We start from the raw sequence: 12,908 nt of genomic DNA, 5'->3' as shown, positions 1-12,908 counted from the left end.
ACTCTAAGTTATCCAGTTTCTCTCCTATTCCTCCTAGAAAAGTGTGACTACATTGACCACTGGGTGTTACCAGTTAGGGGTTTGTCCCACACTCTCAATCAGGGCTGTCCGTCTCAGACTGTGTCCTTTTGACGAGGGAAATGGTATGGGTGTGTCAATTTATTAATACGTTTTTAGGAGGAACAAACAGAGGGACGTCACAATGTAGTGTTCTAAGAGAAGATGCTCCGAAATTGTTGTTTAATGTGGGATTTAGTAAAACAGAGGTGTTGGGGGGGGTCTAGGCTGCCATTTTCTGTAACATAGATAAGGATATGATCCTGCTGGGGACTTCAACCACAAAGAGACAGATTTCATTGGTCACAATTGTTATGGGAATGTCAAGTTTGCTATATCTCTTTTATGGCATTTGAAACTCAAAAAGAAACAATACATGGCATTGCAAAATATATGTCATTCAAATTTTCCTATTTGCGACAGTAACAAATCCCATGATCTTCTCTATGAATTCGGCACGATAAACAATATATATGCACCATACGATCGATTGTGGCCACTTACAAAAATATAAGTTAATTTTACACGGGTATAAGCGTGTGTAAAACATTGTCTATACTATACAATTTGTTATTAAAATAAAGAAAAAATACAGCAGGTAAAACATATATGCATTTATCTTATCCTTTAATATGATGCCATCTCAATAAGGCCACTATTTGGTAAGGTGAAGAAAAAAGTCCCATAGGTGAGTAAATTCGGTAAAACTCTTATCAGTGATAAAACTTTCTACTCGAAAAATAGATTTAGAAACTGAAGCCTTGTATGTGAACAGTTACAAGTCAAAGAGTAATTTGTCGCTGTCTTTCAAGTGGTCTGATCCAGCGCTCTGAGGAGGTCGCTGCCTTGCAGGAGGTTGGAGTTACCCAGTACTGGCACATTGACCTCGCAGTCATATCTGGTCAGTTCTGGCAACAGGTAAGGTTCGTAGGATGGCCCGATGAGGCGGTTGGTCAGAGCTGTAATGGGACATGGACACAAATTGTTAATAGTGACTCTGTTCCAGTCATCCATAAGAGACAGAAGGTTATGAGATCTTAGATATGATAGATATGTTAGAAGCAGCGGCATAGCTTAGAGGGGTTATAAATCGGAGTGCCCATAGGCCTAAATACGGGGGGTGACAGTAAACTCTGCTTTACTTACCACGGGTCCTCTCCACTGCTGGGATGTCACAGCAATCTGCAGGAAAAGTAAGTATGTATACATATAAGTATGTATATCCGTGTAATGTGAATATGTGTATGTGTAGTGTACAGTATGTGTGTGCATGTATTTGTGTAAAGTATATATAAATGTATCTAATGTGTAAGTGTGCGCATAATGTGCATGTATGTGTGTATGTTATATATGTATATGATGCGTGCTGGCTATGTATCTATATATAGTACATATACAGCCTATCAGACAATTTACCCTCAGCGCTTTGTGACCCATTTATTTTTAACATTAGGCTATTCCCTCTTTAGTGATCCTCGGTAAGCTGTGGGGAGACCGCTGCGTCATGGCCTCCTCAAACAGGTGCCAATAGTCGGACCCCCACCAATCAGGTATTGATGACCTATCCTGAGAATAGGCCATCAATATCAACATTTTAGACAACCCCTTTAATATATCTTTATAACGATTGGAGCTTCACTTTTCTGATACAGAGCTCCAAATCCCCTCCACATAGATATAAAGCATAACATGCTGGCTGTACCCACCAACTATCAAAACTTTCATGGCCGATGTACAGTACATAAGAACTATTCAATTACAATTGGTGATGGTGGGCCTTCAGAACCATTCCCCTAGTGGGCTTCAAGTACCCGAGTCTGTTAGACTTTAACAGTGAAGGGAACCTGCTATACAATTCAACCAAAACGGAAAAATCACTACAATCTCATGTGGAAATGAAGCATCAAGAATTTACCTTTAGCTTTTTGGGACTGTGGCATGTTGTATTCGTGGTAATTACAGCTATAGAACGTGCCTGGGTAAGGGGCTTTCCTTGCATCTTTTGAGCTTGATGCACAGTGTGATTGTGACCGTGACTGCTGGGCCATATGAGGACTTAACCCCCTGTGCCTATTACAGATGTAGTCATCTAAAATCGTAAAAGCATAGCTTCGCATTAATAATAGATTGCATAAATCATGGACCAAAACAGGGCAAGTCATATGAGGCAAATACTATTACTGTCAAGACCGGAGCACAACAGGTATATACTACTACTTTCCAGACTGGGGCACAACAGGACAAGGCACAGCAGGTATATACTACTACTGTCCAGACAGGAGCACAACAGAACCAGGCACACCAGGTATATACTACTACTGTCCAGACAGGAGCACAACAGAACCAGGCACAGCAGGTATATACTACTACTGTCCAGACTGGGGCACAAGAGGACAAGGCACAGCAGGTATATACTACTACTGTCCAGACAGGAGCACAACAGAACCAGGCACACCAGGTACATACTACTACTGTCCAGACAGGAGCACAACAGAACCAGGCACAGCAGGTATATACTACTACTGTCCAGACAGGAGCACAACAGAACCAGGCACACCAGGTACATACTACTACTGTCCAGACAGGAGCACAACAGAACCAGGCACAGCAGGTATATACTACTACTGTCCAGACAGGAGCACAACAGGACAAGGCACAGCAGGTATATACTACTACTGTCCAGACAGGAGCACAACAGAACCAGGCACAGCAGGTATATACTACTACTGTCCAGACTGGGGCACAACAGGACAAGGCTCAGCAAGTATATACTACTACTGTCCAGACTGGGGCACAACAGGACAAGGCACAGCAGGTATATACTACTACTGTCCAGACAGGTGCACAACAGGGCTTAGAATTCCAGGTATAAATTGCTACTGTCCATATTGGAGCACAACAGGGCCAGGCACACCAGATATATACTGCTACTGTCTAGACAGGAGCACAACAGGACCAGGCACAACAGGTGTATACTACTACTGTCCAGACTGGAGCACAACAGGGCAAGGCACAGCAGGTATATACTGCTACTGTCCAGAGAGGAACACAAAGGAACCAGGTACACCAGGAACTGTATATATGGCTACTGTCTAGACAGGAGCACAACAGGACCAGGTACACCAGGAACTGTATATACTGCTGCTGTCCAGCCTGGAGCACAACAGGGCTGAGCATTCCAGGTATATATTGCTACTGTCCAGACTGGAGCACAACAGGACCAGGCACAGTGATACATAGGATATCTCTCTTCAGGTATATACGGTGGAGATTTTTCCCTTACCAGTTAGAACACTTGTACTCAGGGATTTCTTTTCTGATACAAGTGGAGACATTTCTTCCTTGAGAGATTTCATACGTTTCCACATTATTGAAGGTATGTTGTTATCTGTTAACTCCCCCTAAAAAGAGACACAAAATTAATACAATGGAGCACAATCGCGCAACCTGAAATACAGTGATGTGTCATACATCATGTCCAAATGACAAGTGGAATGGTCATGCATTTCTAGGGGTAATAACTGTAGAATGGAAAAAAATATTATTCAGGTTTGCTATTTTATTGGGAAATACAAGAAAACTCATTGACCTAAAAAACACACCAAGAAGAACTTGTTGTGATGATGATATATGGAAGTGATTACAATATTAGAGCGAAAGGAGAAGTTTATAGGGGAAAATTGTGCAATTGAAAGGAGGCTCTAGGACCTTGTTGGGCCACCTCTAGCCTGGATACAAGATGAGATACAGCCTCTAGTCTAGATACAAGATGAGATACAGCATCAAGTCTGGATACAAGATGAGATACGGCCTCTAGCCTGGATACAAGATGAGATACGGCATCTAGCCTGGATACAAGATGAGATACAGCATCTATTCTGGATACAAGATAAGATACAGCCTCTAGCCTGGACACAAGATGAGATAAGTTGGGCATGGAGGCATACAGGTTCTGTATGGTATGGCACCACACTTGCCCACAGATGTTACAGCTGGGCCTGCAGATCTTGCACTCCTGGGTTGCTGAAGCTGGTGTCCCAGCTGGTTCAATAAATGCTTGATTGGCAATAAATCTGGTGATCGGGTAGCCAAGGAATTGGGGACATTCCTGGGAAACCCTTTCCATGTGTGGGCAAGCATTATCCTGCTGAAAAATGCCAGTTAGATGTCCTGCACATATCACTGAGCTGTTAGTGTCCCTCGTATCACTACTAGGGGTGACCGTTTGTCATATGTGATGGCTCCCCAAATCATTACACCAGAAGTTGCGGCAGTGTGTGGCTCCACATCAAAGGCAGGATTGCTGCACTCACCATGAAGCCTCCATACATGAACCCAGGAAGCACAGATCCATTCAAAGTGCAGTGGCCGAGCTAGGTTACCATTGAAGTAAATGGGAGCTGAGCTGCAGTTACCTGTCACGGCCACTACACTATGAATGGGGCTGTGCTTCCTGCTCCATTCAAGAGCTAGTTCCAGAACTGGAGGCTGCAGGAAACAGGTAATCGGCACTGGATTCGGCAGGGGTGCAGGGTGTCAGACTGTCTATCGGATAGTAATGACTTAGCCTGAGGATAGGTCATCAATATCAGGAGCTTGGAAAAAAATCCCTTTAATAGGGTTGTCCAGAATGGAATTACCCTGTCGATCAGGCGGTGCTCATTCTGAAAGATCTCCTTTCTGGCTTATAGAATCAGGCCCCAAATGGGGGACACCCTCTAAGACGTTCAGATACTCTAACAGACTGTATGGAAAGGGCTTGTCCAGATAGAATTCCTCTCAAAATCATCACTAAATATAACTCCTTGAGTTATTTCTTGCTTTTAACCCTTTGCTTGCCTTCTTTGTTGCTTACCACATTGACCTGTGGAAATCCCCGCTCTCCATAGTCATGCTGCAGCTTCCTCTTCATGCTGTTGCAGAACGGTATTTCATTGGGGTGTAAATCTTTGCCCCGCTGACCGAAACTCTCAAGCGATCTGTAAACAAGAGTTCCAGATGTATTTACTCTCTGCCGTTTTGCTATTTATTAACATGTTACATTGATAAGTTGTGTTTATTGTATAATCTTATAAATACTTGTAATTCTCTTTTAATTGATACAAAAAGACCTTAAATATCATTATATCATTTTAATTATAAGACAGGAAGATCTTTCTATTAAAATACCCCCAAAAAAACATCCATAAATATAAGTGCTTAAAAGGGTATGTTCACCACTGTGCGTCTGGTCACGCTGTGGGGTCTGTAAAGAGACATCATAAAGCTGAAGAACCCCTTTAAATGGACTGCCTGAGTTTAGAAAATAGAACTATGTTTCTTTTTTTCTAAAAACAGCGCCACTCCTGTCCATGGGTTGTATCTGGTATTGCAGATATTGGAGTTGGGCTGCGATACCCGATATCAACCTTGGACAGGAGTAACGCAGTTCTAATTTCTGATCTCACGCAGTCCGTTTAAGGGGCTCCAAGAATATGACTAATCAAAACGGAAATCGTATTCTAATGGCTGATACTGCTTTTGATAGATATTAAATGGATAGATAGATAGATAGAAAGATAATACATAGATAGATAGATAGATAGATAGATAAACACAAAAAAATTATTAAACCACGCCTCCTTGGCTGCAACAGAATGCGTAGAACTACAAGAAGCAGCACACTGCTTAAAGAGGACCTTTCACCAGAATAAAACTTCTAAACTAACTATACAGGTGTGTAGAGCGGCGCCCAGGGACCCCCCTGCACTTACTGTTATACCTGGGCGCCGCTCCGTTCTCCGGTTATAGCCTCTGGTATCTTCATAGTTAGGCTCCACCCAGGGGAACCTGCCGGCGTCTCATTTTCCCATGCTGTAGCGCTGCCCAATCGCAGCGCTCAGCTCATAGCCTGAGAGGCTTTTTTCTCTCTCAGGCTATGAGCTGAGCGCTGTGATTGGCCAGCGCTACAGCATGGGAGCATGAGACGCCGGCAGGTTCCCCTGGGTGGAGCCTAACTATGAAGATACCGGAGGCAATAACGGGAGAATGGAGCGGCGCCCAGGTATAACAGTAAGTGCAGGGCGGTCCCTGGGCACCGCTCTACACACCTGTATAGTTAGTTTAGAAGTTTTATTCTGGTGAAAGGTCCTCTTTAATGCACAAAGACACAAGATAAATAGATACATGCATAGATTTATTGATAGATTTATAGATAGATATGAGATAGACAGACAGAATCCTTTACCCTTTTCTCACCTTTGCTTATATAATGACATGCTGTGTAAATGCATCGGGCGTCCTGAAGCTGAATTGTTTGGATTTTCGTTGTACTGATCCATCATTCGCCATTTCGCGTGCAAATAACTGACCGGTGGATCTGGAGGCCAATGTACGTTAGGCCGCCCACCCATTGAGGACAGCGGTGTAGTAGCACCGGTTTGATATGCTGAGGAAGGTGGTGACTTTCTCCCGCTATTATACAGCCCGTTGGGCAGGGCGTCCTGGCTTGGAGTACTACCTTTAGCTGCCATCGGTTGACAAAAGTTCTGATGAAGAAACTGGCTTTGTGAAGGAGGAGCGCTGGACTGGAATAGGGGATTCATGCTACTCAGGTTCTGCTGGGGGGGTTGTGCGTTTTCACTTAGGGGACCCTCATCTTGACAGATAGGATTCAATTGGAAATCTTCACCATCCATGGGAATGTATGGAGCAAGGGTCTCAAGATCCAAGTCATTAAAGTCATTCTAAGGAAAAAGGATAAAAAGAATTTATGTTATTGCAGAAAATGCACGCTCCACCTCTGTTGTGTCTTCTACAGATATGGTATAGGTTTACTCTGGCTCAATCTGTGCTATAGCCCAGAGCTGCATTCAAAATTCTAATGGTTCCACATGGAAGGAGCCAGCACTGTGCAGACCCTCGAATAACTGATCTGTGTTTTATAATGTGGTGCGTACTTGGTCTATAGTATTTGGAAAAATGACTACATCTCCCAGCAAGTATACACATAGAGCATACTCTTTACAGTAACTGAAACAGCAGGTGTTCATGAGGGATGTGAACTCAGTGCCTAAAGGTTTGTGAATGCAGACATGGAGGAGAATAGCTATGAGACCCACCAGAGGTTTAAATTGATGCTCCTGGATCTCCCACCTGCTATGTATCTGGTGTTTTCTCTTGTGGTTGAGGGGGTCTGAGCCCCCTCAGGCATCAGGGCCCTTTATGTCTATTTCACTAACAAACACTGCCACTGGACCATTACAAAAGATAATGATGTCAAATGATGTCATGGTCCCTTCATACCTCCTTCCTTATACTTTCATTAAAGAGACTCAGCAGTGTGTGGAGTCTTATTTTCAGGCAATTCTAAATGGGAAAAGAAAGTCTGCAAATGTAGAGACCCAGTGGACAACTGATAAAGTTGTCAAATGGTTCACTGTTAAAAGGTTAATGTTATAATACACTATGGTTTACTGCTACAAGGGTTAATGTACTGAGTATACACTACCAGTGATAAGAATAGCTTGTGTGACTTTACTATGCACTCGGTATTCCTAAAGGTTGTATATGGGTAGGAACTAGTTAACTGCCAGTCCTTAATGATAGTTGCCAGCTAGTGGGCTGGTCCCATGTCCCCTGGCTAGTAAGCCAAGGAAGAAAGCCAAAAGGGAAGAAGCGTTAGTGGGTTCCTGGCAAGTAAGCCAAGACAGAGTTTAGAGTTGCTGGTGTGTAAGCCACACAGGCTGTTACTGAAGCAGAGACTGTCCAGGAAAACACCATCCCTATGAGTGAAAAGTTTCCAGAAAAGCAACTGGACTAAGAGCCATCCCTTGAGGAAGAAAGGAACAGACTTTTTACAGAAGGTTGAGGACCATTAAAATGGGACGGTGCTTGGACAAGAAAGTCAGTAAAAGGTCACACACATCTGTGATTGTAGACTTCACTGACCACTAGTTGCAGGGTAGTGATCTGGTCCCATGTTCCCTGGTTACTGAGTTCCTGGCAAGTAAGCCAAGAGGGAAGACATGTATCCAGTTGCTGATGTGTAATCTAGAGAAGCTGTAACTGAAGCAGAGATTTGCCAGGGAAACACCATCCCTGTGAGTGAAAAGCTGCCAGAAAAGCAACTGGACTAAGAGCCAAACACAGAGGAAGAGAGGAACAGATTTTTTACAGAAGTTAGAGGACCATTAAAAAGGGACAGTGCTTGGATAAGAAAGTCAGTGAAAGGTAATGGACATTTATGGCTACAGACTTCACTGCACGTGGATTGAGGTATTTGCTTCTGCCGCCTGCTACAATATTGAGATGGACCTGACATCTGTTTCAGGACTGCACCCCACAGTCAGGCATTGCCGACTCAGGGAGGACCATCATAGTAGCCATCCCTGATACACAGCCTTTGGAAACATTATAGTCTTTGATATATCTGAGAACTGTGCCACCCATCATCCACTCATTAACAGAGAAATTACATTTTACTATAACTAAGCCAGTCTGGTCATCTGTCTCCATATCCAACCCGGGCCCTTGTTCTATTGCCTTGCATCCTGGCTGATCATCATACACCAAGGGTACCTCAGTCACCACCAGGCAGGAGACCCCAAAATCCAGGGTGTTCCCCCAGGGACAGAAGAGTTGCACCCCTCCTAACTCTGCACACACCACCAGGTGGAGCGCTGGAGGGAACCACCATTGTGAGTACTACAACCACCCTCAAGGTCACCACCACTACTCCCATCCTGCACAAGTTTAAGTGTGGGCCCTGTTATAGATTTTTCGTCTGGGTCTAAAAGCTATATTTATCTGTACTTATGTAGTGCTGCTGTTCACTTAGTACATTTAGGCCTCCAGAAGTTAGGATCTATTGCCCAGTTGAAACTACTACCCCACTATAGTTATGCTACTGCCTCCATCACTGACACTCCAAAACCTTCATAACGCACATACTTGTGGCATAATAATGAGCTCTGTGGTACTATGCCAACTGGTTCTTCTCCAAGTATGGGCAAAAAAACTGCTCATTACTGCTAGAAGCAAAAATTCCTTGGTGTAATGTAATTCACATACCTGGGTAGTACTGCATTTATTCTTTGCCTCTGTGTCCATAGCAAATAGCTTTTCGATCAGCTCGATCTTCATACCCTCTTCTAAAGTAGTGTAGTATTCTCCTGGACTGCTTGGCTGTTATAATAATGAGATAACGATTACCGCTTAAAACGCTTGCTTCATTTTATGTCGATGAATTATATACTTGAACTGTAAAATGGCGTTTATGTTGGACATACACTTTGCACACTTGGCAGTTGCCTGCTGCCTATTGTAAAATGTTACGGTCACGTGTTGACCAATGCAAATATTGTTAATGGATATGTCTATTTACTGAAACAAAACCACGAGAAATCCTTTAAAATTATATCACTAAACTGCCCTTGTGGCTGTCAGGTGTCCTGTTTGATCAAATCGGGGGTGGAACCTGTGAAGAACATTGAGTCCATGGCATAGTCACAGGTACATCTGCAAGGACGCCTCTCCTGCCAATCCTGATTTTAACCTGTTAGCCTTGATCCATTTAGTTACAAGTGAAATGCCCATAGACTTTGGAGCAAACCTTTGGCATCAGGTACCGTATGTGTTTTGGGCAACCTTCCCAGAAAGTGTCAGAGGTAAATTTTGTGGTATTTTTCTCTGACAGTGTTTTGGAGACTACATAGAAGACTCTTGGCACACTGTCCATCAGGTTTTCTTACTATCTTCATTTGGGTCAAACTGCTTGAGGCATTCCATAAGCTGATGACATCTACACATAAATTAAAAAGGGATTATAACCTTTTAGATAATTTTTTTTTTTTTTCGGGCATCTATTACTTCACTGGGACCTCATCAGGGTTGGACTGGTCCACCAGAGTACCATAGGTTCAAATACAAAAACAGGGCCAAAATGTTTCAATGAGAAGACAACTCAATTTGGAGGTGATTTGGGAGCAAATCTCTTGCCACTAGAGTCTGATTCTTTTGTGCCACTTTACTAAATACCTATTAGACCTTATGAATTAAGTGTCCCGTGAGAGAACATCAAAAACATTATGATGCAATTAAAGAGCCTTTCGCAAGGTGCTTATCACCCAGCCAATGATGACTGTTCCCCATAATTGCCCAGTGCAAATAGGTCAAGTGATCCAATGGTGAACTATACCAAGTTTGTCATTCACTGTATCTTCTATGAACGCGTAAAATAATCATTTGATGGAAGCACATGCCCTTGTGTAACCGGGAATGTGCCTTCGCTGGTAAAGGAAACGAATGGCCAAGTCAAAAAGTTGTCACCGAACCTTCATATGGCCATTCATTCCAGATAATTGCCCAGATAATGAGTTCTTTTGTACAGCATATAACAACCCATACTTCACTGGGACCTCACCAGGGGTGGACAGGTCCAGGAGAGTACCAGAGTTCTAACACGAAAATAGGCCCAAAAACCAGGAATGAGCTACTAGTTGTAAAATAAATGAATGGCCAAAAAAAGAAGTTGTGACCGATAGTTCATATGGCCATTCAATCCAAATAATTGCCCAAACCCTAAAACGATCAGCAATGGAATTTCTGTATCGCAGATCGACGCTGATACTTAGCAATTCATCTGCCCAATCAAAAATGCCCTAAGAGTTGACATGCATATGTTTTGTATAGATGGACAGCCATCAGAGTCATTTCATCTGGTGGCCCAAGGAACCTCAGTCTGACACTGGACTTCCCCAAAGTCCATGAATAGTCAACAATAAAGCATCATACTCAATTAGTTACCCTAGGTGCTGGAGGTTAGCCATCACAGCCCTAGGTTTTGTTGCAGATGACCTGCATGATATTCAAAAATAGAGAATAAAAAGCACATCTTCTCAAAAATCTAAACTCCCTATAGTGGGAATCCTTCCCGTTCTATCACTGAGCGCTATGATCTCTACCTAACTGAGTCTATAGCTGGGTACTGGAGGTAACAACTATGTAATAGCGGCCATGTTTAGCAACCATGGAGCCATCACTCTGTCACAGGGTCACAGGTACTTCACAGAAATGAACCGATTATTCCCTTACCTCCCTGGTTAGTGGTTGTCACCCATTTAGGAGACTGTGATAATTACTAAACAACTGCACAGAGTATTAGCAGCTATTGCATAGGAGGATGGCTGAGACTTCACAACTAAAAGAGCCCACAATCCGCTGTCTCTTACCGTAGAGCAGCCACTGTTACTGCTGGCGCTCGGAGTACTGTTTCCTGGGGCCACCTGAGGTGCTGTGAAAGACGGAAGGCTAACAATCTCAGCCTGGGAATTGTGGCTCTTGACTTCCAGTGGCCATTTGCTTGGGCTGCTCTGGGCCCCACTGTTATAAGTTGTTGGTTCCTCATAGGATTGAGCACCTGCAAAACATAAAACAGTATTAACCAAGTGTGAAAGGGTTCCGAAAAAGGAGAGGGAAGAAAGCAAGGCATTTGACAGCAGCACCTGAGAACAGAAGAGCATGTTGAAAATCAACAGCTGAACTTTCTTTACGGTGAAAACTTGGGGCATGCCCATACACATTAGATGGACAAATCCGCCAAAATTGGCGAGTTTGGTTGACATTAATTTAATGTGTATGGCCAGTTTAAAGGGGTTTCCGAATTTTTTATACTAATGATCTATCCCCTGGATAGATCATCAGTAACTGATCAACGGGGTCCAGGACCCAGGACCCTGTATGATCAGCTGTTTTGAGTGCTAGTGAGCGCCGCTGTCTCCTTACCAAGTATAGCGCCATACATTGTGTAGTGGCTGTGCTTGGTATCGCAGCTCAGCCCTATTCACTTGAATGAAACTGCGCTGCCCATAGGCCATGTGACTGATGAATTTGATGTCACTGGACTAGAAGGTCACGTGCTCAAAGGAGAACTGTGGCCTTCTCAAACAGCTGATCGGCGAGAGTCCTGGGGACCATACAGATACTTATGGCCTATCCAAAGAAGTAGATTTGAAATCTGCATCAATAAGTGATGCAGAAGAAGAGACCACGCACTAATATTCTTGCAGATCTGTGACATATAAAAGTGCAAATCCACTGAAGTAATCTGAGGTCAAAGGGGCATTCACACAACCGTATCCTTTTTGCAGTCCACAAAAGGCAGATCAGCAAAACAGGGATACTGGCCGCGTGCATCCCTCGTTTTCCCCTTCCGCAGGTCCTGCACTATATAACAATTGCGTAGTTTTGTCTGCAAAATGGAAAAGAATAGAACATGTTTTATATTTTTGGGGGGCCGCATCTTTTGAAGCCCCATTGAAATGAATGGGTCCATGCGGTCATGTGAATGCACCCTATACTGAATATTTCTGCCGTGGATTCCTTGGTGAATATTTCCTTAGGAATCATAGATTATAATTATCTGCAGCTAATTAGTGAGAGGCCGGCATTAGGTTTGTGTCCCTTTAAAAGAAAAAATTGTAATTATTGCTTTGGAAATGTTAAGCCTCGTTAATTTAGGATTACAACAAAGAAGCAGTGTAGTAGAGCCAACCAAGTCTGATGATAGCATAAAAAAAAAAAAGAAAAGGACAAGGCTATACCCTCTTACCGAAATCCAAAGAGATAATCTCATCTCCTGGGGTGGGCGCGAGCTGTGCCAGCTCTTCTGGTTCTTCCTTAAGTTTGGCAAACAACAAGTCACTGGTGTTATCAGACACAGCACTGCTGAAGATGGAGTTCATGGTCATCTTATGAGGTTTGAACAGAGACTCAGTCTGGTCCATGGAGAACACAACATTGGTTTTCTCAATCTCACTGCAGAGAATGAATCAAAAGGCAAATGAAATAAGACGAGCTATACCTTTAATTTA

At 43.3% G+C, this 12,908-nt stretch overlaps 1 protein-coding gene across 2 annotated transcripts in view; it reads right to left on the bottom strand.

Moving 5' to 3' along the window:
- Window positions 1-366: 366 nt before the first annotated feature.
- Window positions 367-12,908, bottom strand: part of EPAS1 (endothelial PAS domain protein 1) — a 125,305-nt gene continuing 112,763 nt past the window's right edge. The window contains exons 9-17 of one of the 2 annotated variants that reach the window (XM_044289199.1): window positions 12,647-12,852; window positions 11,268-11,455; window positions 9,109-9,222; window positions 6,295-6,782; window positions 4,913-5,036; window positions 3,341-3,458; window positions 1,973-2,146; window positions 1,204-1,239; window positions 367-1,016 (exon numbers count right to left, since the gene is read on the bottom strand). In XM_044289199.1, the coding sequence (XP_044145134.1) occupies window positions 865-1,016; window positions 1,204-1,239; window positions 1,973-2,146; window positions 3,341-3,458; window positions 4,913-5,036; window positions 6,295-6,782; window positions 9,109-9,222; window positions 11,268-11,455; window positions 12,647-12,852 (1,600 nt within the window). In that variant the 3' untranslated portion in view covers window positions 367-864. The remainder of the gene's footprint in view (window positions 1,017-1,203; window positions 1,240-1,972; window positions 2,147-3,340; window positions 3,459-4,912; window positions 5,037-6,294; window positions 6,783-9,108; window positions 9,223-11,267; window positions 11,456-12,646; window positions 12,853-12,908) is intronic. The other variant, XM_044289200.1, reaches the window with a different exon arrangement.

The sequence above is a fragment of the Bufo gargarizans genome, chromosome 4, assembly GCF_014858855.1.
Source record: "Bufo gargarizans isolate SCDJY-AF-19 chromosome 4, ASM1485885v1, whole genome shotgun sequence".
Taxonomy (NCBI): Eukaryota; Metazoa; Chordata; class Amphibia; order Anura; family Bufonidae; genus Bufo; species Bufo gargarizans.
The sequence above is the reverse complement of the archived record's forward strand: the minus strand, read 5'-3'. Positions and strand labels throughout refer to the sequence as shown.